This window comes from Balaenoptera musculus, chromosome 7, assembly GCF_009873245.2.
Source record: "Balaenoptera musculus isolate JJ_BM4_2016_0621 chromosome 7, mBalMus1.pri.v3, whole genome shotgun sequence".
NCBI lineage: Eukaryota > Metazoa > Chordata > Mammalia > Artiodactyla > Balaenopteridae > Balaenoptera > Balaenoptera musculus.
Window position 1 is genome coordinate 20,096,680 of NC_045791.1, and position 24,033 is coordinate 20,120,712.

General features: G+C 46.5%; 1 protein-coding gene across 2 annotated transcripts in view; it reads right to left on the reverse strand.

Annotated features, from left to right (window-relative positions):
* LCT (lactase) overlaps positions 1 to 24,033 on the reverse strand; it is a 54,889-nt gene that overhangs the window by 6,748 nt on the left and 24,108 nt on the right. For both annotated transcript variants that reach the window (XM_036857244.1, XM_036857243.1), the window contains exons 7-14: positions 18,124 to 18,769; positions 14,307 to 15,857; positions 13,393 to 13,661; positions 10,356 to 10,646; positions 7,873 to 8,071; positions 6,234 to 6,436; positions 4,260 to 4,369; positions 1,177 to 1,311 (exon numbers count right to left, since the gene is read on the reverse strand). In XM_036857244.1, coding sequence (XP_036713139.1) covers positions 1,177 to 1,311; positions 4,260 to 4,369; positions 6,234 to 6,436; positions 7,873 to 8,071; positions 10,356 to 10,646; positions 13,393 to 13,661; positions 14,307 to 15,857; positions 18,124 to 18,769 — 3,404 coding nt within the window. The remainder of the gene's footprint in view (positions 1 to 1,176; positions 1,312 to 4,259; positions 4,370 to 6,233; positions 6,437 to 7,872; positions 8,072 to 10,355; positions 10,647 to 13,392; positions 13,662 to 14,306; positions 15,858 to 18,123; positions 18,770 to 24,033) is intronic.

Consider the following 24,033-nt stretch of genomic DNA (forward strand, 5'->3'; position numbering starts at 1 on the left):
GAGTGCTATGTCTTCAGAGAAGAGGCTCCCTTGAGTCACCTACGTCTGGTTGACGCCACCTGCAGGCCACAGGCACAGCCACAGGCACCAGTATTTGGGCCCCCATTCGTGTGATGATGGGGTAGATATGCTGGGACCTGCCTCAAGTGCCCAAGACCCTTCCTCTCTCTCCAGCGATGGGCAAGGAGAGGGCGTCAGGTTGTGCCAGAGGGAGCTCTGGGGGGGTGGGGGGCACAGAAGCTCATGCATTTCATTATGAGGAACAGCCATTTAGATATTTCTTAACGTCCAAATCCTTCAGGAAAAAAAACTGTTGCGTTTTATCAGGAGCTGGATTTATTGTTCACCTGAACTGCAGGTGGGGCATTTCATAAGCTTGAGCACAGGTGCCTGAGGAGACAGTCCCAGGACCCATGAGGCAGCAAGAGTCGAGTGGGTGCGTGAATGGGGACCAGCAGGGAGGCCTCTCAGCCCTGCTTAGCAAGCCTGACTCTGGTGGTTGCAGGATGCAGTGGGGATGTCAGTGCTTGTTTCCAAAGAAAGAACCCGGACAGAGTCACAGCTACTGATGGGGAAAGATGCTTGTCAGAAAAGGGACAAAACAGTGTGCACACATAATAATCCTGGTTTTCTTGTAATAAACGTTTCTGTATAAGTATATACTATATAAACTATATAATATAAATATATATAGAGAGAGGTAGTACACCCATACACACACACATATAATTCTGAAATGACACTCAAGAATTTCCTATTCTTGCTTTCCAGTGTTTCTACTGTGAACATATATTATTTGTAATACAGAAATAATAGTTTAACCTTTACCCTCAAAAGGAAAAAAGAAGCTTGTTATTTTGACTGAAATAACATCTGGTAAGTGAAACAAATCTGATGAAAAAAGAAAACAGAAAGAAAAAAAAAATTTTTTTTAATGTTTTAAAAAACTCTAAGCCTGTCTGCTTTAAATGGAAAGCATCTTGGAAACCCTAGCCTGAATTACTATCCGACTGATAGAGGTTCTTTTAGGTATCTCAGGAGATGGGGCTCATCTTGCAAAAACCCCAGAATACACAGCATCAGGAGGCAGTTTCAGAGGCTGTACAGGCCTCTAAGTGAGAGAAGAGGGGCACTTTGCTGTCTTTTCCAAAGATTGTTCCAGGCACCCTTCCTTACCTGTCTGCATCGAAGGAAGAGATCCAAGAGGCATAGTTGAAATCGTAGGCCAGGACAGTGGTGTAGTGATTGAACCCAAAAAAGTCATAGGTGCCGTTGATCCTCCTCTTCTCACTCTCTGTGAACTCAGGGAGCCTGGACGGAAAGGGCCGTTAAGGACGTGGGGTTTGGGAAGAGAATGTGCTGTGGGGTGTTGGTGGAGGGCTCTAAACTCAGGTACCTGGAGGTGACTATGGGCAGCTGGCCGGGAGCGAGGGGAGACCCTCCTAGCTGCTGCTGAAAGCGCCTGAGCCTCCTCCTACCAGACCACAGACCTCGCCTCCCTCTGTCGTTGCAAGACCCTCTCTCTTCCTGTTGGAAGTTTTTACTGTGGTTTGTTTAGGCGTGCTACTTTTCTCCAAAGTTTATCCTCATTAGTAGGGGAAATACTTTTACAAATTGAATTGATTGAACTTTTGAGATTTGGACTTTTCTGCTCACGTGATTTCACTGCACTTTTTAAAACATTATTAGTTTATTTTTGACTGTGTTGGGTCTTCATTAATGCAAGCGGGCTTTCTCTGGTTGCGGTCAGCGGGGGCTACTCTTCGTTGTGGTGCGTGGGCTTCTCATTGCAGTGGCTTCTCTTGTTGCGGAGCACGGGCTCTGGGCACACGGGCTTCAGTAGTTGTGGTTCGCAGGCTCAGTAGTTGTGGCTCATGGGCTCAGTAGTTGTGGCTCACGGGGTCTAGAGCGCGGGCTTTGGTAGTTGTGGCACACGGGCTTAGTTGCTCCACGGCATGTGGGATCTTCCCGGACCAGGGCTCAAACTCGTGTCCCCTGCATTGGCAGGTGGATTCTTAACAACTGCACCACCAGGGAAGCCTGCACTTTCTTTTTAAACATCTGGTGGAACATTTTCCTTGTATTCTTTTTTTTAAAATTGAAGTATCGTTGATGTACAGTGTAGTGCCAATTTCTGCCATACAGCAAAGTGACTCAGTTATACACATGTAAACATTCTTTCCATGTATTCTTTTTTTTTTAATTTTTTTTTATAGCTACTTTTTAAATTTTTATTTATTTATTTATTTTTGGCTGTGCTGGGTCTTCGGTTCGCGCGAGGGCTTTCTCTAGCTGCGGGAAGTGGGGGCCACTCTTCATCGCGGTGCGGGGACCGCTCTTCATCGCGGTGCGCGGGCCTTTCACTATCGCGGCCCCTCCCGTTGCGGGGCACAGGCTCCAGACGCGCAGGCTCAGTAGTTGTGGCTCACGGGCCCAGCTGCTCCGTGGCATGTGGGATCTTCCCAGACCAGAGCTCGAACCCGTGTCCCCTGCTTTAGCAGGCAGATTCTCAACCACTGCGCCACCAGGGAAGCCCTCTTTCCATGTATTCTTAGTGAGACTTTTCTATACTATTTGATCAACATGCACTTGTGTGCAACACTTAGAGGTTCGTCTCAGCCAAATCCTGACTACATGCTGCAGGTTTAGGGTTGCCTAGAGAATGCCCTGCTTAGGTGCCTGACGCCTCACCTTGACCTTTCTGCTACCATTAACCTGAGGAAGAACCTTCCCTCCCTGGGGTTTCTGAAATACTGGGGCAAAACGAAGCCCCCGTGCCCATGCTTTTACTTCCCCGCTCAGGAGCCAGCAGGGGCTCCTCAAGTCCCGTGGCATCAAGGCTGAGCCCCTGTGCTTGGCCTCCAGGCCCGCCACCATGTGGTCTCGGCCCTCCCACCGCTACTGGGCCAAGTCTCCCGAATTCCAACTGCAGGTGTCCCACTCATTCAGACCTCTAGGCCGGTGCTCACAGCCCTCCCCATTGGATGGAAGGGCCTCTGCTCTCCCAAACGCTGTTCCTTGTCAAGGCCCAGGCTCAGCTGATGTCCTGTCTTGTCCGTGAAGTCTCCTGGGTCTACCCAGCCTGCCCTGATCTCATCTGAGTTTTCCTTGCATGAAGAAATTGGGGAATAGAATTCCTTGGATTGATCTTCCCAGCCAGTGTGTCAGCACTTGAGGAACCATATTTGGAACCCCCTCTTTGTGTGGACCCTGCCGGGCCTGGCCCTGGCCTGGGTACACAGTAGGTGCTCAGCAAGGTTGTGTTAATGGACTGGAGCACTCGCTTATTTGTTGGAGACCAGGGTTGACAGATCAGACCTTTTGGCTCAGCAGGACTTGCCCTAACCAGGCCAGCACAGGCGTGCATTGCAAGGGCCGGGATGGATTATTTCATCCTCACAGGTGGGCTGCATAAGACTCAAAGGCTGTGTTAGGAATGCCTGACTTTTGAATTCTTTTACCCTCTCCCCGTCTTCTTATGGTCACATGAGCTACCTTGGAGCTTGTGGGTGTGTTCCCAGAAGGCCAGGGCACTGCGTCCCCTTCCCCACACCACACCTCTAATTCCCAGCTGGACGACTCTTAAACTGAGCATGGGCCCTGCAGTCAGACAACCTGCTTTCAAATCCCAGCTCCATCACTGAACAGCTGGGCGATCTTGCCATAATCTTTGTGCTTCAGCTTACTCATCTTTAAATAGGAGTGAAAGTGCCGACAGAAGATGGATACGTGTTAGCTGTTGCTGATGTTGCTGTTACTTCCTTGACGGAAGTAGGACTGCCTCGGTGCAAACCACTGCCACCCACTGGCCAAAGGACAAAAAGCACTCTGCTAAGAGTCACCCATTGCTACTCACATTCACTCCTAAGGTGATGAGCTTAGGATAGGATGAGCTGGGGAATTTGTCCTTGGAGTGAGGTGGTGGGTCGCTAAGAAGTAGGTGCCCTGGGGACGGATTTCCTGGCTATTCTGAAGAAGAATAATAAGGGCAACTGCCTTTTGTCTCAACTGCCTGTCACAGCCATGTCAGGTCCTGGGCTAAGCGCTTCACCTAACACACTCACGTGTGATCTTCCCGGCAAGCAAGGAAGCGCAGATAGGCACGCCTAAGACACGCCTCTCTGACCCTAAGACACGCCTCTCTGACCCCAACAGCCATGCTCTCATCCCTGTGCCGTCCCCCCCGGAGCCTCAGTTGGGCACCACAGAGCAGACTTCCTCCCAGCTCTCATGGCTGAGAGCGTGGCGCCAGGACCTACCGAGACTTGTTGAGGCCTGCTGCCAAGCTCCTGTCACGAACCCGTGTCTTCATCACCTCGGGGTAATCCCCATTCTTGAAAATCGGATGTGCGAACCAGCCTCCCATGAACTGCGGGTGGGGTTAGGGGGAGACAGTCAGTGTCGGCATTAGCAGGCGGGCCCACAGGAGACCGCAGCTCCGTGCTCAGGCGTCGCTGACCCCAGGGCCCTTTCTCCCCGACCCAGTCTGAAGCGTGCCTCTCTTCTGCGGCTGTTCCCATATTGCAGCTCAAATGCCCACAGGTCTTGTCACCCCACTGGGAGCTCACTGTGGGCAGGGCGATGTTCTCACCCACTGTAGCTTGAGGGATGTGAACCGATTTGAGCATGGGCCCTGGACTTGACAGATGCGGCTGGCTGCCCTTAGGAGGGTCCTGCAGAAGAGGGGGAGAGACCCCAAGCCTCCAGGCCCTGATTCCCTCTCTCACCACAGAGCAGGTCCTTCCCCGACCTCATGCCTAAGGACCCACCAGAACCTTCTGGGAGGAACCAGGTGCAAGGCTGGTTGCCCAGGCTAAGGATGATTCTTCATGGGCTTTGGACTCGCAAAGTGAGGAACTTTTCAGTCTGTTTTCTTGAATGAGGTCCAGGCCATCCTTACCCTTAGGGGGTGTACATGGCAACCAAGTGCTATGACGCTGTGGGTCCTGAGAGGCTTCTTCTATCTTGACATGCTCCCCTCACCTGCTGGCTACTCCCTGAAACGGGGGGTGAGGACAGCCTTCCATTCCCGGTCAGAGATGAGGCTTGGAACACACTCGCTCTGGTAAAAGAAGCTTCAGTTCACTCTGAGGTGAAGAAATTGTTTCCGTGGAAGCTGATTTTATTAGGGGACGCGCGTATCATAGTCCTGAGCTGCAGGATCACAGTTCACGGGCGAGCTGTGATAATGAGACTACAGCCTAACATTTCCTGAGGTTTGTCTTGATTTCAGAAAACAAATTATTGCTCTAATTCACCAGTTCTGTGAGTCTGAATGAGGGAATGAATGAATTTTGTTCCAAGGCTTTCCCCCAGCTTTCTAGCAAATGGGGCATTAAGTTCTTGTTTGCACTTTTTAATTTGACCACCTTTGTCAAGTTTCTTTGTGAAGAATTTGGCAAACCAAGGCCGTTGGTGTCCTTTCAGAAATGCCACAGTCTGCGGACTCCTCCTCAGAGCCTTTAAAAGCAGGGAGCAATCTGGAGAGAGAGAGAAGCTTGCTTTTCTTTCCTGATGCTGAAACATGGGAGAGGGTGCCTTCAGACCTCTTCAGAGACAGTAGCCGGAGCCAGGGAAAAGCTATGGCATGAAGAGCACCATTCTCTCTCTCTCTCGTCTTTCAGGGGCCCAGGCTGAAATAAGGGTGGGCCATGTTGTTGGGACCTGCTTACTTGTGCCTCCACTTCCCAGTAGCAAAATTCCATGACCAAAAGATGCATGTCCTTATGTGAAGCTCATGGAAAATTAGGGGCGCTAATGAGTTTCACATAATCTAAAGCCCCCAACTTAAGGTAATTCTTAGGCAGAGTAAGTAAAATCAGATGGTGACACCTAGACGCGAAATGTGACATTGCAGCCCAGTTCTAGTAACTCCTATAGTCAAACCACAGATGGAAGAGGCAGAATTTCTTTGTTATTTAGCTTCAAGCCAGTGTTGCATCCAGTAAGAGCTATATGTATAAATGATTTTTTTAAGACTTGAAAGAAAACTCAACCTCAAAGAACTTTCATCACAGCAAACCTATGAGGTAGTTAGGTCACCTACATTTCAAAGATGAGAAGACTACAGTACAAAAAATTTAGATGATTTTCCCAAGGGCACAAAATAAGGTAATAGCAACTCAGGGCCTAGATCCTAAATCTTTGTTTCGCAATCTAATTCTGTTTCCATTAGATCATGACAGAAGGGGAAAAGAGCAAGAGTAAGAACAATGCCCAGAGGAAGAACAGACCTGAACGTATCTCCTGGCGGCCTCCACCTCCGCCTGGTTGGAGGGGTCTCTAGGCTCAGCCCAGTCACTGCTGATGGTGATGGAAATCATGCCACCTTGACGGGCGCGGTACACATCGTTGTACAGATGCCAGGCCTCAGCGTGAGCCTTTATTAGGTTGTGGCCAACAATGTAGGGACCAGTGCCAGGCCTGGAGGAGATTCCTGGAAATATACACATAGATGTCAGTGAAGAATAAATGTGGCCAAGAATATCACTTTCTGCCTATAGATGGCCTCTTCGTGTTTGGGAGAAAGGCTGAAGATTTTGGCTTGAGGAAGAATGGAATTCAAATCCTGGCTCCACTTCTTAAAGCTGGCCAGGTAACTTTGGGTGAGTAATTCAGTCTTTCGGTTCCTTCCTCTGCAAAATGAGCAATAGAGAGTTCTTAGGAGAAGGAAATGAAACTGTGTGTGCAGAGCACCCAGAAGTACTGTGTCTGGCAAAGAGAAGGCACTTGATAGGTGTTGGTTTCTGTACCCCTCGCCCAAAGAGTGGCTCATATGTCACAGGCAAAGTACCCAGAAGAGTGTGTGCCTCAGGAGGTGACATCCTGGCACTCTGTGGGGACCCACAGTGAAAGTAAGAGTTGGAGAGTATAGCTGATGGAAGCAGCTGACACAGAGATTCCTTGAGAGCAAATGTTATGAGAGAGGCTGCCTTATATGCTGAAGGAACGATAAACCAAAGCGTCAACCAAGGACCAATGGGAGATACATCTGGTAATGGGTCGAAGCAGATCTCCCCGTGGCTCTTTCCAGCTTTTACGTGTAATCCCAAGGAATCACATAAATGAACACAAATTTACTCTCTAAGGCTCAGAACTCAAGAAAAGGAAAATTGGAGGGTTCCCAAGGGACAAGGACAGGTCCACAATTCCTTATTAAAAACTCTTAGGAACACAGCACTGTAAATCAACTATATACTTCAATTAAAAAAAAACAAAAAACCCAGGGTTTGATGTATTTTGGAATTAAAAGGTTTCTGTGTCTTGGAAAAGTAATAAGCTGCATATAACATAGTTACATATGACCCCGGCAGGGCCCAGGACAGCTCTCCATGATTAAGGGCATTAATACGTCTGCTGCTGAACTTTTCCAATTTTAGTATATGTGCTGCCAAAACGAGCGCTGCTTGTGCAGAACTTTTGAATGTTCACTCTAAATGGGATGTCACCTCACATTGGTTCAAGTCAGGTTAAGCCCAGGTCAGCCAAATCATATATTGGAAACTTTTGCATTTTGGGAGTTGCAAAAAACACTGTGGATCCGTACAGTCTGATGTATTGTCCTTTCCTATATCGATTAGTCCACACCCTTGAGCTCAGGCAGCTTCCTATCTGAGGCAGATCAGACGTACAGAGAGAACAATGAAGCCATTTGGAGGTATTGAGACGTGAAGTTCATGTTCAGCAAAAGTGGTGTCAGAAGAGGGAAGCTCTGCTGCCTGCCAGGCAGCCCTGAGCAGAAGGCGGGGATTCTGAAGCACTGCCTTCGGGCTTTCGTAGCCTCCTCCTCCAGGGCCACCTGGATTTCATGTCTTTGTGGTGCTGAGAATGCCACACTCCAAAGAGCTGACAAGGGGGGTCTGGGACCTTTACCTGGAGCTGCTGTCCCATAGCCATAGCCCAGGTTAGCAATGACATAGGGCTCGTTCAGTGTGATCCAAAACTTCACCTTGTCCCCCAGCCTCTGGAAGAGCACATCTGCATACTCCTTAAACCGCTGTACAATCGTCTCATTCTCCCAGCCTCCGACATCCTGGAGTGCCTGCGGCAAGTCCCAGTGGTAAATGGTCACCTGTGAAAAAGCAAGATCAGCATTTCCATCAACCTGCTTTTCATGGGAAGCCAGCGATGCTGTGTGCACCAGCGTAAATGTCTACTGCTAAAGCTGAGGATGAATGATGAGACAAATAAGCCTCAAAGGTTCTCTGGCAGGAAGGGTAGCACAGCAGTGCTGAAGCATGAGAAATTCAAACATCTGGATCAGAGAAGCCTGGGTTTGAGTCTCAGCTCTGCCACCTACCAGCTGCATGACCCCGGGCTCAGGCACTGAGACCTCCATGTCCCGGAATCATTGTGAGGCCTAAATCACATGGCAGAGGACATGAAAAGTGGCTGACATCCTGCCAGCTCTTCAACAAATGTTAGCTATGGTTGTAGTCAAGGATCAGAAATGCTAGAGCTTCAGAACCTCTGGGATAGATTGCACTGAGAGTCTGAGGCTCTGAGGCATTTTGCTTGTAAAGGGGCATCCCCGTGGACATCTAATATGTCTGGAGGTTCTTTCTAAGGACCTGGGAACCCTTTGCTGGAGAGGGGCCCCTATGGCCATGTCCATGTGGTAGCCTTTCCTCTCTCCAGGTCTTCCCTTGATGCTCCTGACACACCCCATCTTGGCCACGCCGGGGGTCTCCACTGTCCTCAGTCTCCACTGGGCTGCCAACCATCTTCAGCTCAGACCCAGTCTCTCCCTTTGCCTGAAATGCCCTTCCCCTGCCCACCCACCCACCCAGACTGTCCTCTTTCTTCAAGACCCACACCTCCTTGAAGCTTTTTCTGGCCACAGCACTTTTCTTTTCTGCGGTGTCTCAATGCCCTTAAGAACTACAGGGAATTCCCTGGAGGTCCAGTGGTTAGGACTCCATGCTCTTGCTGCCAAGACGCTGGGTTTGATCCCTGGTCAGGAAACTAAGATCCTGCATGACACGTGGCATGGCCAAAAATAAATAAATAAATAAAAAATTTTAAATCTATTTAAAAAAATAAGGACTACAAAATCATTTAGCCCTGAGTTGTGTTCTTTCTGATGTTCTGAATTGTTATGTGTAATGGAGCTCATTTCCCCCCAGATCTTGGGCTCGTGCAGGGTAGCCACTGGTCCTCCCCTCTTCATCACAGATAGTGCTCACACGCACTGTAATAAACGCTGCATGGATGATTTGTTCCTGCAGTGTTAGCAGTGTGAGAAGTCCAGGTAGCACTTTTATTTGTAAAAATCTCTGCTTTGGGGGCGGGGAGTGGGGGGGTTTTAGTGTGGAGAATATGCTCTGGCTGCAGTTCATAATCTCCAGTCAATACAGCAGAGGAAACACACAGTATCATAGAACTAGTGCCCTCCAGCCCTTTATCGTAAATGGCCCAGGGGAAAAGGAGTATTCTTAGGCTCCCAAGTAAAATGTAAAAGATTTGGTGACAGCAAAGAAGCCCACAAGTGAGCTTCTGTATTATTATTCATAACAACTCATGGCTTAAAAACATGTGCACTTTTGCCTTAGCAGTTCTGCTCCTAGAACCATATCCTACAGATAAACTTCCACCCTAGTGTAATTATGTATCTATGGTTACTCATTGTAGTGTTGGTTATAATGGCAAAAGAGGGGAAACATCACAGGGAAGAGTGTCCATTAATAGGGAAGTGATTAGAGAAGTAAGGTACAATTACCACATAACTAAAACAAAAAACAAAAAAACAACAAATGAGGAAACTATGTACGGATATGGAAATATCTGTATTGTAAGAACTATTGTTAAACAAAAGCAAGTACTGGGACTTCCCTGGTGGCACAGCGGTTAAGACTTCGCGCTCCCAATGCAGGGGGCCAGGGTTCGATCCCTGGTCAGGGAACTAGATCCCACATGCGTGCCACAACTAAGGAGCCCACCGGCCACAACTAAAGAGGCTGTGAGCTGCAACTAAGAAGCCCACTGCCACAACTAAGGAGCCCGCCTGCCGCAACTAAGACCTGGCACAACCAAATAAATAAGATAAAAAATTTTAAAAAAAGCAAGTATCAAACTGTATGTATCATACCATTAGGAAAAAAGAGGGGAAAAGGCATATACATACACATATACACATGCCTACTGGTCACATACACAAAAGGACATGAGAACCCAGCAAACTTGGTCACCTGTAAGGAGGGAAACAGATGGCTAGAGGTCAGGGGCAGAAGGAAAATCTTTACTGATCAATCAAAAATTAAATTTGAAAACAGCATTGTTTCACACAAGAAATGTGCTCTCCAGCCCAGCTGGCTCCCAGGGGACTTGGCCAAGGCCCAGTCAGGGCCCCATCTCACCTGGGGCTGGATGCTGGCGGCCTGCAGCGTCTCGATGAGCCGCATGTAGTAGTTCAGGCCCGCTTCATTGATGTATTTGGTAGTTCCGTCAGGGAGGATGCGAGTCCAAGAGATGGAAAAGCGATAGTGGGTCACACCCAGGTTCTGCAGGGCGACCACATCCTCGGCAATCTTGTGATAACTGTCACAGGCCACGTCTCCAGTGTCATCATTCCCAACCCTCAGTGGTGTGTGAGAAAACGTGTCCCAAATACTGAGCCCTTTGCCATCCGCTCTCCACGCACCTTCAATCTCAAGATGACAAGACATGGTCTAAGCAAGTCATGTAGTCAAGCCCTTCCCAGTCAGTGGGTGAGTCCTGAGTCAGGACATAAGTTGGCATCACCTTCTCTGCCACCCCCCGATTTCTGAACTCCTACAGCTTCCTGTACATACTTTCTGAACGTCACGGCGCTGTCATGCTGCACTGCACAACTATGCGCTTGCTAACTGGCTTTCTTCCTACAAGACTGAGGTCTAGGCACTGCATCTTTCATCTTGGTGGCCCAGCAGTCAATGCAGCAGTGTCTGGAGTATGGTGGGTGCTCACTCAAAGTTTGAATGAACAATTCCACATGCCTCAACCCCAGTCACAGCCAAACAAATCCCAATGATGCCAGATGTAGAGGCAGAGTTTCTAATCAGGATGTGTATCACTGTTTCTGTGCCTCCTTTTCCTCCTCCCACCTAACCTATAAACTGACCACAAGCCACTGGGCAAACGCCTACCTATGGGCTTAGGTAGTCTGAAAGGTGTAATTTCTATAATTTACTTTAAAACGCTTCAGCATATATAGTGTGATACTCTGTGATTGGCTGCAGCTAAGGTAGTGCTGGCATTCTCAGCAAGAATACATGTCCAGGCTTGGCCTGCACAGCCCCTCTGAGAGTGGCAGGCCCTAAGTCAGCGGGAATGCACCCTGTGTGGTCCATCTGGGTAGAGGAGATGGCTTGGTGGTTGGGAGACTAGTTAATGCAGAGGGACTAAGAAAATTAGTGACTATGTTGAAGATATTAGGAACTAGATTTCTCATCATTGGAGAAAAGAGATACAAATATGAAAAGTGGGAAGGCCAGCATTAACCCTGTAGAGTTGGATTGCAATTGGAGGTATCAGTGTGTTTTTTAACATACTTAAAGATTTTGGTGGATGTAGAACTAGATATATATGCACATAGATGTGTGTGTGTGTGTGTGTGTGTGTGTACACATGCATTTCCTAGCTCTGTCCACTGAGAGGGCCTAGAAGTAATGACACCCCAGTAGCAGTGAGCACACCTAGCACCCAGATCTTGGTTTCTAAATGCCCTTATCCCATAAAAGGAACCAGGCCTCATTAGAGAAATGGCTGATTACAGGGCTGGGGCAGAAAAGATACAAGATGAGCCTGGAACATCTTGCTGCACCAGAAAGAATTAAGAGAGTGCTCAAAGAGTGATGGGCCATGTCAAAAGGACACAGGATCCAGCTAAAGGACAACCCACCAGGCAAAAAATGGACGATTTACGCATATGCATACATAATAGCAGCAAAAGTATAACCCACTAGAAAAAAAACAGGACTTCACGAGGCCATACTGATGATATATATCAACATATATTTACATATAAGTAAAATGTAAATAAGTAGGAGAAAAGACAAAGCTTGACCTTTCTTTTGAATGCCACCTAATAAATATAAAAGCAATGATGAACTCAGAAAATCACCATTTGTCAACTATCATAGTAATAACTGATTCAGGCCTGCAACCTGTGCCCTAGAATAAGTCCCTAACCCTAGCCCTAGAATAAATAAGTCCAGCTATAAACCTGTGGGGCAGTGGTTCTCACCCAGGGACTATTTTGTCTCTGAGGAGACACTTAGCAATGTCTGGAGACATTTTTAGTTGTTACAGCTGGGGGAGGAGTCTACTGGCATCTAGTGGGTAAAGGCCAGGTTTGCTGCTAAACATCCTACATGTGCACAGGACAGGCCCACAACAAAGAACTATCCAGCCCCAAATGTCAATCAGACCCAGCTGGAGAAACCCTGCTACAGAAGATTCTGTCTCCCTGGAGCAACAGGATCCTGTCTCTGAAATCTTGGCATTTCCTCAAGTGAACCTTTCATGTACAGTGTTGACCAGAGCACCGAAGAGGACCAAGAGCTGAGGTTTTCTCCAGGCCATGGAATAGGATACATGAATAGTTTCTGTTTGTGTGCTTAGTTAACATATGTCTGGATATGGCAGAATTTGGTCTGAGACTTCATTATACCTTGGTAGTCTGGTAGTCTGGGGGTAGCTACCCTCACCTTCCTCAGAAACATTTTCAGCAGCTATGGTCACCTAGAAAAAATCCAAGGGCTGAGCAACCCAGAGTCAAGTCAGCTCAGACCACTCACCCCACCCAGGTTCCACACTGAGAATACAAACCCCTACTCCTGTATCAAAGAAAATAAATGGAGGCAGAAGATGTAAAGCAGGGTCACACCCCTAAATGCCCAGGCAAGTCACTCTTTGTTTTTTATCTTTCTTTTTTTTCTGAGGAAAAGTAAATCCTCATATTTTCTGTATTAGTGAGCTTCATTTAGCATGAATAAGGTAGAGGTATGATGTTATTAGGACATCAGAAAACGCCCAGGCCCATGTGATAGCCATTTTGATCGAACTGTCTGCTGGGAAGAAACTAGGTGAGAAATAAAGGCGTCCAGCTGAGAATCTTCATATTTGCATTTCTTTGCCTAAGTATTTCTTCCAGGCTCCACCTGCTCCATCTGGCCTGCTAACACCCATCTCAGCACAGCCCTTGTAACTGTGATGGCCCGCCTGAATTTGGGGATGTGAAGAAGCCAAGCTGTCTGGGAAAAGGGCCTCCCAGACTCCCCCGCAAGGTACCCGTACTTCCCTCCCACAGGTCTATAAAAATCCACTGCTCCCACCTGCCCTCTCCAGCCCTGACCCCAGAGGCTGGCACATAGTAGGTTTGCTGTAGATGGTGAATTGCCCTGAACTCCTCACCTGATATGAAGCGGTAGCCACACTCCAGCTGAAGCCCTTGGGAAACTGTCCATATAGAAACTCGTCCTCCTTGGGCAGTGGCATGCCGTTACTGATGATGACCTCCGTGTAGTACCTGGCAGAGGCTCTTGCTGTGCGAGGCCTGTTCACGTTACTGAAATCAACACTGTACAGTCCGAACTTGACCGTGTAGCCATTTAGCCACTCAAAGCTGTCCATCAGGGACCATGCAGCATATCCTCGAAGGTCCACACCATCGAGCCTGTAAGCTGGGAACATTCACAGACAGCAGAGGAGAGCTTTACACCAGGAGGACTCCTCACTGCAGGCAGTCCTAAACCACTAACTTGTGCACACAAGTAATGTGTGCCCTGATAGATCATCTTGTCTCTTTCTTTTTGTCAACACTGATGCCCCCATAGCAAGTATTAATGACTGACCTTTGCAAAATCAAATTCTTTTGTTGGGGTAAAGGGACATGTCTGAAATTCAAGAGTCTCAGCCTACTTTAGAAGTTAAATACAGAAATGTGAATTAGAGAAGAGTTGATTGCTCTAGGGTGCATGGAACCCACCAGAATATAAGCTCCATGTCAGCAGAAAGTTGTTTATTTTGTTCACTGCTGTGTTCCCAGCACTTAGAATAGAACTTGTCACATAGTAATTGCTCAATAATGAATGAATGGACCCATGACAATACTCCTGTGGGACCCTGTGTGTACATTTGGGGAGAAGACCATTGCTTTTTTCAGATTCCCAAAGGGATATGTAACCCCAGACCGGGAAAGAATTATGGAATTAGGGTATAAAAGAGAGACCTGTTGATGGTGTGTAATCCACTCTGCCAAACCATTTCAGGCACATGACATGTGGATGTTGGGAGATTTTGTAAGGGGGACATGAACACTCACGTACCTTTCAAAGCTTCATTGATATAGGTTTTGTGGTAAAATATCCTATTGGTATCTTCCACTTTTGGATCTTTCAGCCCTGCTCCGTTTTCAGTGATGTAAATGGGGACGCCCCCATACTCCTCCTTGATCCAGTTGAGCAGTCTTCGCATCCCCCAGGACGCAGCTCTGTTCGTTGCTGTGGAGGGCCAGGAAGAGTCCTCCCGCTCGGTCAGCTCCCGGTCATCTTCATAGGAGGGCGGGTTTAACCTCGGTATTGCATGCCGCACGATTCTGGAGGAGTAGGTGTTGAGGCAGAACACGTCGGCTGTAGCTGAGATGTACCTCTTCTCTTCCTCAGTGAAGCTGGGCAGGCGGGAGGTGGCTAAGTGCTGCAGTTCACTCCTGTTCCCCACTTTCCACTTCATGGCATCGGGATAGTCTCCGTTTCGGAAGATGGGGTGGGCAAACCAGCCCAGTGAGAACTGCAGCATTCGGTCAGCTGCCTCCACATCCCTGGGGACCCCAGGCGACTGGGGCTCTGCCCAGTGTGCACCAAGGCTCAAAGAGATGACCCCCTTCTGCTCTTGCCTGTACTTCTCATCGTAAGTGTGATAGACTCTGGCATGAGCTTTGATGATTGCATGGCCAATCCTGTAAGGTCCCCAGCCTGGGTCGTTCACGTTTGGGGGAAATTCCCCTGAGCCATACCCCAACCATGCCTGGTATGTGGGGTCGTTAAAAGTCATCCAGAACTTGACTCTGTCACCAAAGGTCTGGAAACAAAAGTCTGCATAGCTGTTAAACAACTCAATCAAGGAAGGATTCTCCCAGCCTCCAATATCCTGGAGGGCCTGGGGCAGGTCCCAGTGGAACAGTGTCACCATGGGAGAGATGCTGCTTGCCACCAAGCCATCAATCAGCCTGTTGTAATAATCAACACCACGTGTGTTGACAGAAGTGTTTCTTCCAGTCGGGAAAATCCGAGACCAGGAGATGGAGAAGCGATAGGCCTTCACCTTCAAAGCTCGAAGCATATTCAGATCAGCATCCAGATGGTTATAGCTGTCACAGGCTATGTCTCCAGTGGCACTGTCTTTCACGTTGCTCCCTGGTGTGTGGGTAAAATTATCCCAGATGCTGGGGCCTTTGCCATCAGCATCCCAAGCTCCTTCAATCTGATAGGCTGACGAGGACACGCCCCACAGGAAGTCATCCCGGAATGTGCCGTGGTAGAACAAATCTCTTTCAAACTTGGGTTGGTTGGAGAACTTTTCCCAGACTACTTTAGCCTTGGAGGGCACCTCGGATGGAAATGTGAAGGCTCTGATTTTCCGGGGGACGTTTGCTTTACTGGCTGGTGGCAGTCTTTTTACTACCTTGGTGAGGAAACCGTTCTTTTCAATCATGCTGGTGAAAAAGTAGGCAGATTTCCTGGGAGTCCTTGGCCTGCTGCTGTCGTTGAAGTTGACATGGTACAGCCCAAACCTCTGGCTGTACCCAGAGGGGCCTTCGAAGCCGTCGATGAGGGAACGAGCAATGTAAGATTGAACATCCACTGAGTCCTCCTTGACAGCTGTGGAGAAAACCAAAATTGGGATTGTTTTAAAGTCTGTTACTGATGTTGCTTTTTATTTTTATTATTTTTAAAATAGAGGTGTCTATTTGGGGTTTGTTAGCACTGCAGCCCGGGAGACACAGAGTCAAGAAGCACTTGAATTGTGTTCCGCTATAAAATGCGGGAGGCTTATAAAGACAAAAACTGCAAGGTTACATAAATTGTTTGTCGAGAATTAGGATTGGAGCTGGCAAGAAGTAAGGGTGTTTGTTAAGCAAGGATCGGTTGGGGTCTGAAATGATGACAGAGTTGCAAAGGGCTGATGTTACTTTTGAAAGGTTTTCCTTTCAACGTGAAAGTTCGGGAGGTGACCTGGGTTACCCCCAAAATTTTAACCCTTTTTCCTCCTCATAACAAGTAAAAGGAAAATCCATAAGACCCACACAAAACATCAGGCCACATCTATGGCCATAAGTCTCAATCCAAAGGTGTGTCCCTACCTTAAAATGAATAATAAAGAAAAAGTGCCCCATCTGCTAGTGTCAGGACTCCTTGGTTTAATACAGAATACATAAATCATTTAATCTTTTAAAAATGTGCTTTTGTTTTTTCTTCTTTATGTTTAGTAATATTGACATGAAATAATCACGCATTCCGTTTTTAAAAGGAGAAATAAAGCCTAAAAAAATGTATTCTCTGATTCAGTGGCTTGAATGGTGGTCCCCAAAAAGGTATATCCAAGTGCTGACTCCTGGTACTACTGATGTAACCTTATTTGGCAAAAGGGGTTTTGCAAATATAATTCACTAAGTTAAGGATCTCAAAATGAGACCATCCTGGATTAATCAAGGTGGGTCCTAAATTCAATGACAAGCATCATCATAAGTGACGTAGGGGAGAAGGCCATGTGAAGATGAAGGCAGAGATTGGAGTCATGCAGCCACAGCCAAGGAAGGCCTAGAGCCACCAGAAGCTGGAAGAGGCAAGGAAGGATTCTCCCTTGGAGCCTTTGGATGGAAAGTGTTCCTAGTGACGTCTTGATTTTGGACTTCTGGCCTCCATAACTGTGAAAGAATTAAAAATGTTCTAGTGAGTCAACCAGGAATCAGAGCAATAGCTGTGGATGATTGTGTAAGAGGTAGGTAACATTGCTCATTCACTCAATAATTTAGTAAGCACCTACTTTATCCCAGGCTGTGCTAGGCTCTGGGAACATAAAGATTAATAAAAGCCTCATCGGTTAGTGGGCAGAAGGAAGAGCTGAGCCAGAAACAGAAGGGCCTATGGCTCCACGCACTGGATGTCTGGGCATATCATTTAATCTCTCAGAGCATCGGTTTTCACAGTTGTCCCATGAAGATAATATCTGCCCCTATTTACTGAACAAGGCTGTTTCAAAGATCACTTGAGATAATGTCTTAAAGGGATTCCTTGATACTGAGGAGAGTACAGGTGAAGTGAGGGTGTCTGACCTCACCAACAGTGGGATGTAGGTCTCCATTCCTTACTGCAGTGCCCAGGGCAGGGATCACTTTTTAACTCTTTCTCTTTGATTCTAGACAAGGCCTCAAAATCTTCTCAACACAGCCCTCTAGGCAGACAACTAGCCACTATCAGTTGATTAGGACTGACGTACAAGATGAAACCTATTTGCCGCTCCTTTTTACTTGAAATAAAAAGACATATAAGGTAAAAATGAGACTGTAGATATAGGTTAAGTGGACCAAAGTGAATGATGTGGAATGTAGATTTTATACCCCATTAAAGGAAATGAAGATCAGGCAAGGCTGGAGCGATGAGGGAAGATTTAATGGGCTGGAGTCCCACCCTGAGTGTCCTCATGCCACCCTGTAATGCCATCATCACCATATATTGCACTTTTCTGTCTGCGCCCCTCTGTAGACTCTGAGTCCCCTCTGGGAAAAGATGGCGTTGGTTCAGTATTGTACCCCTACTGTCTTGCACAATGTCTGACATGTAATGGGCACTCGATAAATATTTGTTACCTAAATGCGTTAAAAGATGATGAGGCTTGATGGATGGATAGGACTCAGACAGGCAGAGGGTAGAAGGGAGCACTGTAGGGACTAGGAATATGAAAGTAAAGGCTTGAGGTCTTTGAGGGAGAGTTAGGAGGCTGATATGAAGCACTCACACTATTACTACAAATACTACTTTTTGGCTTCATTTCCTTGGGAGAATGTCTTTGTCCCTTAAAACAAAACTCTGAAGACTTGATGAAATACCACCCACGTTCCAATCACCAGCATATCCACGTTCTTACCCTTGAGCACCTCATTGATATATTGATTGAAGTAGTCAATTCTCAAGGAATCATTGATGAGATCTTCACTTTCCCCTATGGGCATGCCATTCCCAGCCAGGTAGATTGGAACTTTGCCTCTTGTGTATTCCAAGGATACAAACTGCAACAGCCTCCTTATACCCCAGGGTACCACACGAATCCAAGGGGATTCGGTCTGGGGCCATGCAGGGTCCACGTGTTGGGAGAAGCCTCCAATGGTATCATAGCTGGGGATGCAGGTATCTCCTTGGGCCTTGCTGATGAGGCGGGAAGTGTAATGGGACAGACCCAGAAAGTCAGCGGAGCCCTTCAGGAGCTGCTTCTCTGCCTCGGTGAACTTAGGGAGCTGGGCCACAGGAGTGGGGCACTGTTTGTTCATCTGTTGGATCTGGGCTCTCAGGGCAGCCGGGTAGTCTCCATCCACAAAGATGGGGTGTGCAAACCAGCCCAGCATGAAGTGCAGGAAGCGTTCAGAGGCTCTCCGGTCCTCAGGCCTCTCTGGGGACAGGGGCTCTGCCCAGTCTGAGTTCAGCACAATGCCCACCCGCCCCTGCTGCTGTGGGCGATGTTGGCTGTTGTAGTGGTGCCAAGCCCTGGCATGAGCTTTGAGGACCACATGAGCCACCTTGTGAGGAAGAAAGAAGGAAATACAGGTCTTAGTGACAACAACAGCACCCACAAGCCAATAACAAGTCAACAACAATGTCAGCAAGTCAACACCAAAGTCAGTAATGGTAGCAAGTTAATAAAGTCAACAGCAACAATGTCAACAACATCCACAACTGTGTCAACACATCAATACCACCATTACCACCATCACCAGGTCGATAGCGACAGCACCACAACCACATTAACAATAACAGGTGTCAATGACTTCTCTTGTGTGATCCTCACTTATGTGACAAGTACAAATACTATTACTGTGATAGAGGTAAGGAACACAGGATCCAGAGAAGGGGAGAGCACAGGCAGTCTGACCTCAGGCCTGGATCATCACCCACAGTTCCTCTGCCTCTGTCCTCAGTAAGTGCTTTTTTTTTTTTTAATTTTTAAAATTTTTGATTGCATTGGGTCTTCATTGCTGCATGTGGATTTTCTCTAGTTGCGTCGAGCAGGGGCTACTCTTCGTTGCAGTACGCGGGCTTCTCATTGTGGTGGCTTCTCTTGTTGCAAAGCACGGGCTCTAGGCGTGCAGGCTTCAGTAGTTGTGGCACGCGGGCTTAGTTGCTCCGCGGCATGTGGGATCTTCCCAGACCAGGGCTCGAACCCATGTCCCCTGCATTGGCAGGCGGACTCTTAACCACTGTGCCACCAGGGAAGTCCCAGTAAGTGCTTATTGACTAGTCCACAACTAATTGGCAGGGGCGATCATTTTAGTTAACATACAAAAGAGGGGAAAATTATTTCTAGCCTTCCTGTTCTCCTTTCTACTTAATGAAATCTAGGAAGAGAAACCACAACCAGGATCTGCTGTAGACTTAACTCACGGTCTTACAAATGTCAACATATTTCCTTGGTGGAGCACCAGGAGAAACGGCAAAGGTGGGGTATCTAGAGTATAACAAGCCTACATTTAAATATTGACTCTATCACTAACACGCTCAGTAAACTCAAACCATCTTCTCTCTTGACTTCAGCTTCCTTGTCTGCAGGAAGTAGGTAATTATGGATCCATCCAGGAGGATTCAATGCAACTGTGTACACAGAGCACAGAGCAGAAACTTGGAGTGCAGGAGGAGGTTTGCTACCGCTTAGCGCCTTTTTCTTTTCCTTTTTATCATGTGAAGATGATGACACCTATGTTTGAAGAATTTTACAGCCAAAACATGCTCTAGGAAGAGAAGCTCCTCCTGACTGCTTCTAATGTCCCAAATGTTAGTTCTTAACTGGGTGGGTCCTAATCTCCAACAGCAAACTGTGCTCCTTTCCAGAAGGCAGGAAGGCTTCCCTTCTAAGCTTGCTGGTGTCAGGGCAGGGTGCTCAGTGGAATACTAGGCAACCATCAGAAACAATCACTGTGATCATGTAATGACATGGAAAATGTTTAATGACATTTCAAGTAAAAAATGGGCACTAGCGTGATAATGTGTCAGTGTATAGGTCATTGTATATGTCCTTGATTGTAACAAATCTGCCACGCAGGTGGGGGATGTCGATAACAGGGGAGGCTATGCATGTGTGGGGGCAGGGAGTAAATGGGAAATCTCTGTGTCTTCCACTCAGTTTTGCTGTGAACCTGAAACTACTCTAAAAAATAAAAAAACACATGCACCCCTATGTTCACAGCAGCACAATTCACAATAGCCAAGACATGGAAGCAACCTAAATGCCCATCAACAGATGAATGGATAAAGAAAATGTGGTACCTATATACCATGGAATACTACTCAGCCATAAAAAATAACAAAATAATGCCATTGCAGCAGCATGGATGCAACTAGAGGTGATCATACTAAGTGAAATAAGTCAGAAAGAGAAAGACAAATACCATATGATATTATATGTGGAATCTAAAATATGGCACAAATGAACCTATCTACAAAACAGAAACAGATCCACAGACATAGAGATCAGACTTGTGGTTGCCAAGCGGGAGGTGGGGAGGGAGAGGGATGGACAGGGAGTCTGGGGTTGGTAGATGCAAATTATTACATTTAGAATGGATAAACAACAAGGTCCTACTGTATAGCACAGGGAACTATATCCAATCTCTTGGGATAAATCATAATGAAAAAGAATACTTAAAAAAGAATGTCCAGGGAGCCTGAACCAAGATGGCGGAGTAGAAGGACGTGCTCTCACCCCCTCTTGCGAGAACACCAGAATCACAACTAGCTGCTGGACAGTCATTGACAGGAAGACACTGGAACTCACCAAAAAAGATACCCCACATCCAAAGACAAAGGAGAAGCCACAATGAGACGGTAGGAAGGGCGCAATCACAGTAAAATCAAATCCCATAACTGCTGGGTGAGTGACTCACAGACTGGAGAACACTTATACCAGAGAAGTCCACCCACTGGAATGAAGGTTCTGAGCCCCACGTCAGGCTTCCCAACCTGGGCGTCCGGCAACAGGAGGAGGAATTCCTAGAGAATCAGACTTTGAAGCCTAGTGGGATTTGATTGCAGGACTTCGACAGGACTGGGGGAAACAGACACTCCACTCTTGGAGGGCACACACGAAGTAGTGTGTGCATCGGGACCCAGGGGAAGGAGCACTGACCCCAAGGGAGACTGAACCAGACCTGCCTGCTAGTGTTGGAGGGTCTCCAACCAGAGGCGGGGGGTGGCTGTGGCTCACCATGAGGAAAAGGACACTGGCAGCAGACGTTCTGGGAAGTACTCCTTGGCGTGAGCCCTCCCAGAGTCTGCCATTAGCCCCACCAAAGAGCCCAGGTAGGCTCCAGTGTTGGGTTGCCTCAGGCCAAACACCAACAGGGAGGGAACCCAGCCCCACCCATCAGCATTCAATTGGATTAAAGTTTTACTAAGCTCTGCCCACCAGAGCAACAGTCAGCTCTACCCACCACCAGTCTCTCCCATCACGAAACGTGCACAACCCTCTTAGACAGACTCATCCACCAGAGGGCAGGCAGCAGAAACAAGAAGAACTACAATCCTGCAGCCTGGGGAACAAGAACCACATTCACAGAAAGATAGACAAGATGAAAAGGCAGAGGGCTATGTACCAGATGAAGGAACAAGATAAAACCCCAGAAAAACAACTAAATGAAGTGGAGGTAGGCAACCTTCCAGAAAAAGAATTCAGAATAATGATAGTGAAGATGATCCAGAACCTTGGAAAAAGAATGGAGGCAAAGATCGAGAAGATGCAAGAAATGTTTAACAAAGACCTAGAAGAATTAAAGAACAAACAAACAGAGATGACCAATACGATAACTGAAATGAAAACTATACTAGAAGGAATCAATAGCAGAATAACTGAGGCAGAAGAACAGATAAGTGACCTGGAAGACAGAATGGTGGAATTCACTGCTGCGGAACAGACTAAAGCAAAAAGAATGAAAAGAAATGAAGACAGCCTAAGAGACATCTGGGACAACATTAAACGCAACAACATTCACATTATAGAGGTCCCAGAAGGAGAAGAGAGAGAGAAAGGACCAGAGAAAATATTTGAAGAGATTACAGTCGAAAACTTCCCTAACATGGGAAAGGAAATAGCCACCCAAGTCCAGGAAGCACAGAGAGTCCCATACAGGATAAACCCAAGGAGAAACACACCAAGACACATAGTAATCAAATTGGCAAAAATTAAAGACAAAGAAAAACTATTGAAAGCAGCAAGGGAAAAACGACAAATAACATACAAGGGAACTCCCATAAGGTTAACAGCTGATTTCTCAGCAGAAACTCTACAAGCCAGAAGGGAGTGGCATGATATACTTAAAGTGATGAAAGGGAAGAACCTACAACCAAGATTACTCTACCCGGCAAGGATCTCATTCAGATTCGATGAAGAAATCAAAAGCTTTACAGACAAGTGAAAGCTAAGAGAATTCAGCACCACCAAACCAGCTCTACAACAAATGCTAAAGGAACTTCTCTAAGTGGGAAACACAAGAGAAGAAAAGGATCGACAAAAACAAACCCAAAATAATTAAGAAAATGGTCATAGGAACATACATATCGATAATTACCTTAAACGTGAATGGATTAAATGCTCCAACCAAAAAGACACAGGCTTGCTGAATGGAGACAAAAACAAGACCCATCTATATGCTGTCTACAAGAGACCCACTTCAGACCTAGGGACACATACAGACTGAAAGTGAGGGGATGGAAAAAGATATTCCATGCAAATGGAAATCAAAAGAAAGCTGGAGTAGCTATACTCATATCAGATAAAATAGACTTTAAAATAAAGAATACAAGAGGCAAGGAAGGACACTACATAATGATCAAGGGATCAATCCAAGAAGAAGTTATAACAATTATAAATATATATGCACCCAACACAGGAGCACCTCAATACACAAGGCAACTGCTAACAGCTATAAAAGAGGAAATCGACAGTAACACGATAATATTGGGGGACTTCAACACCTCACTTACACCAATGGACAGATCATCCAAAATGAAAATAAATAAGGAAACAGAAGCTTTAAATGACACAATAGACCAGATAGATTTAATTGATATTTATAGGACATTCCATCCAAAAACAGCAGATTACACTTTCTTCTCAAGTGCACACGGAATATTCTCCAGAATAGATCACATCTTGGGTCACACATCAAGTCTCAGTAAATTTAAGAAAATTGAAATCATATCAAGCATCTTTTCTGACCACAACACTATGAGATTAGAAATGAATTACAGGGGAAAAAAACGTAAAAACCACAAACACATGGAGGCTAAACAATACGTTACTAAATAACTAAGAGATCACTGCAGAAATCAAAGAGGAAATCAAAAAATACCTAGAGACAAATGACAATGAAAACATGACAATCCAAAACCTATGGGATGCAGCAAAAGCAGTTCTAAGAGGGAAGTTTATAGCTATACAAGCCTACCTCAAGAAACAAGAAAAATCTCAAATAAACAATCTAACCTTACATCTAAAGGAACTAGAGAAAAAAGAACAAACAAAACCCAAAGTTAGCAGAAGGAAAGAAATCATAAAGATCAGAGCAGAAATAAATGAAATAGAAACAAAGAAAACAATAGCAAAGATTAATAAAACTAAAAGCTGGCTCTTTGAGAATATAAACAAAGTTGATAAACCATTAGCCAGACTCATCAAGATAAAGAGGGAGAGGACTCAAATCAATAAAATTAGAAATGAAAAAGGAGAAGTTACAACAGACACCACAGAAATACAAAGCATCCTAAGAGACTACTACAAGGAACTCTATGCCAA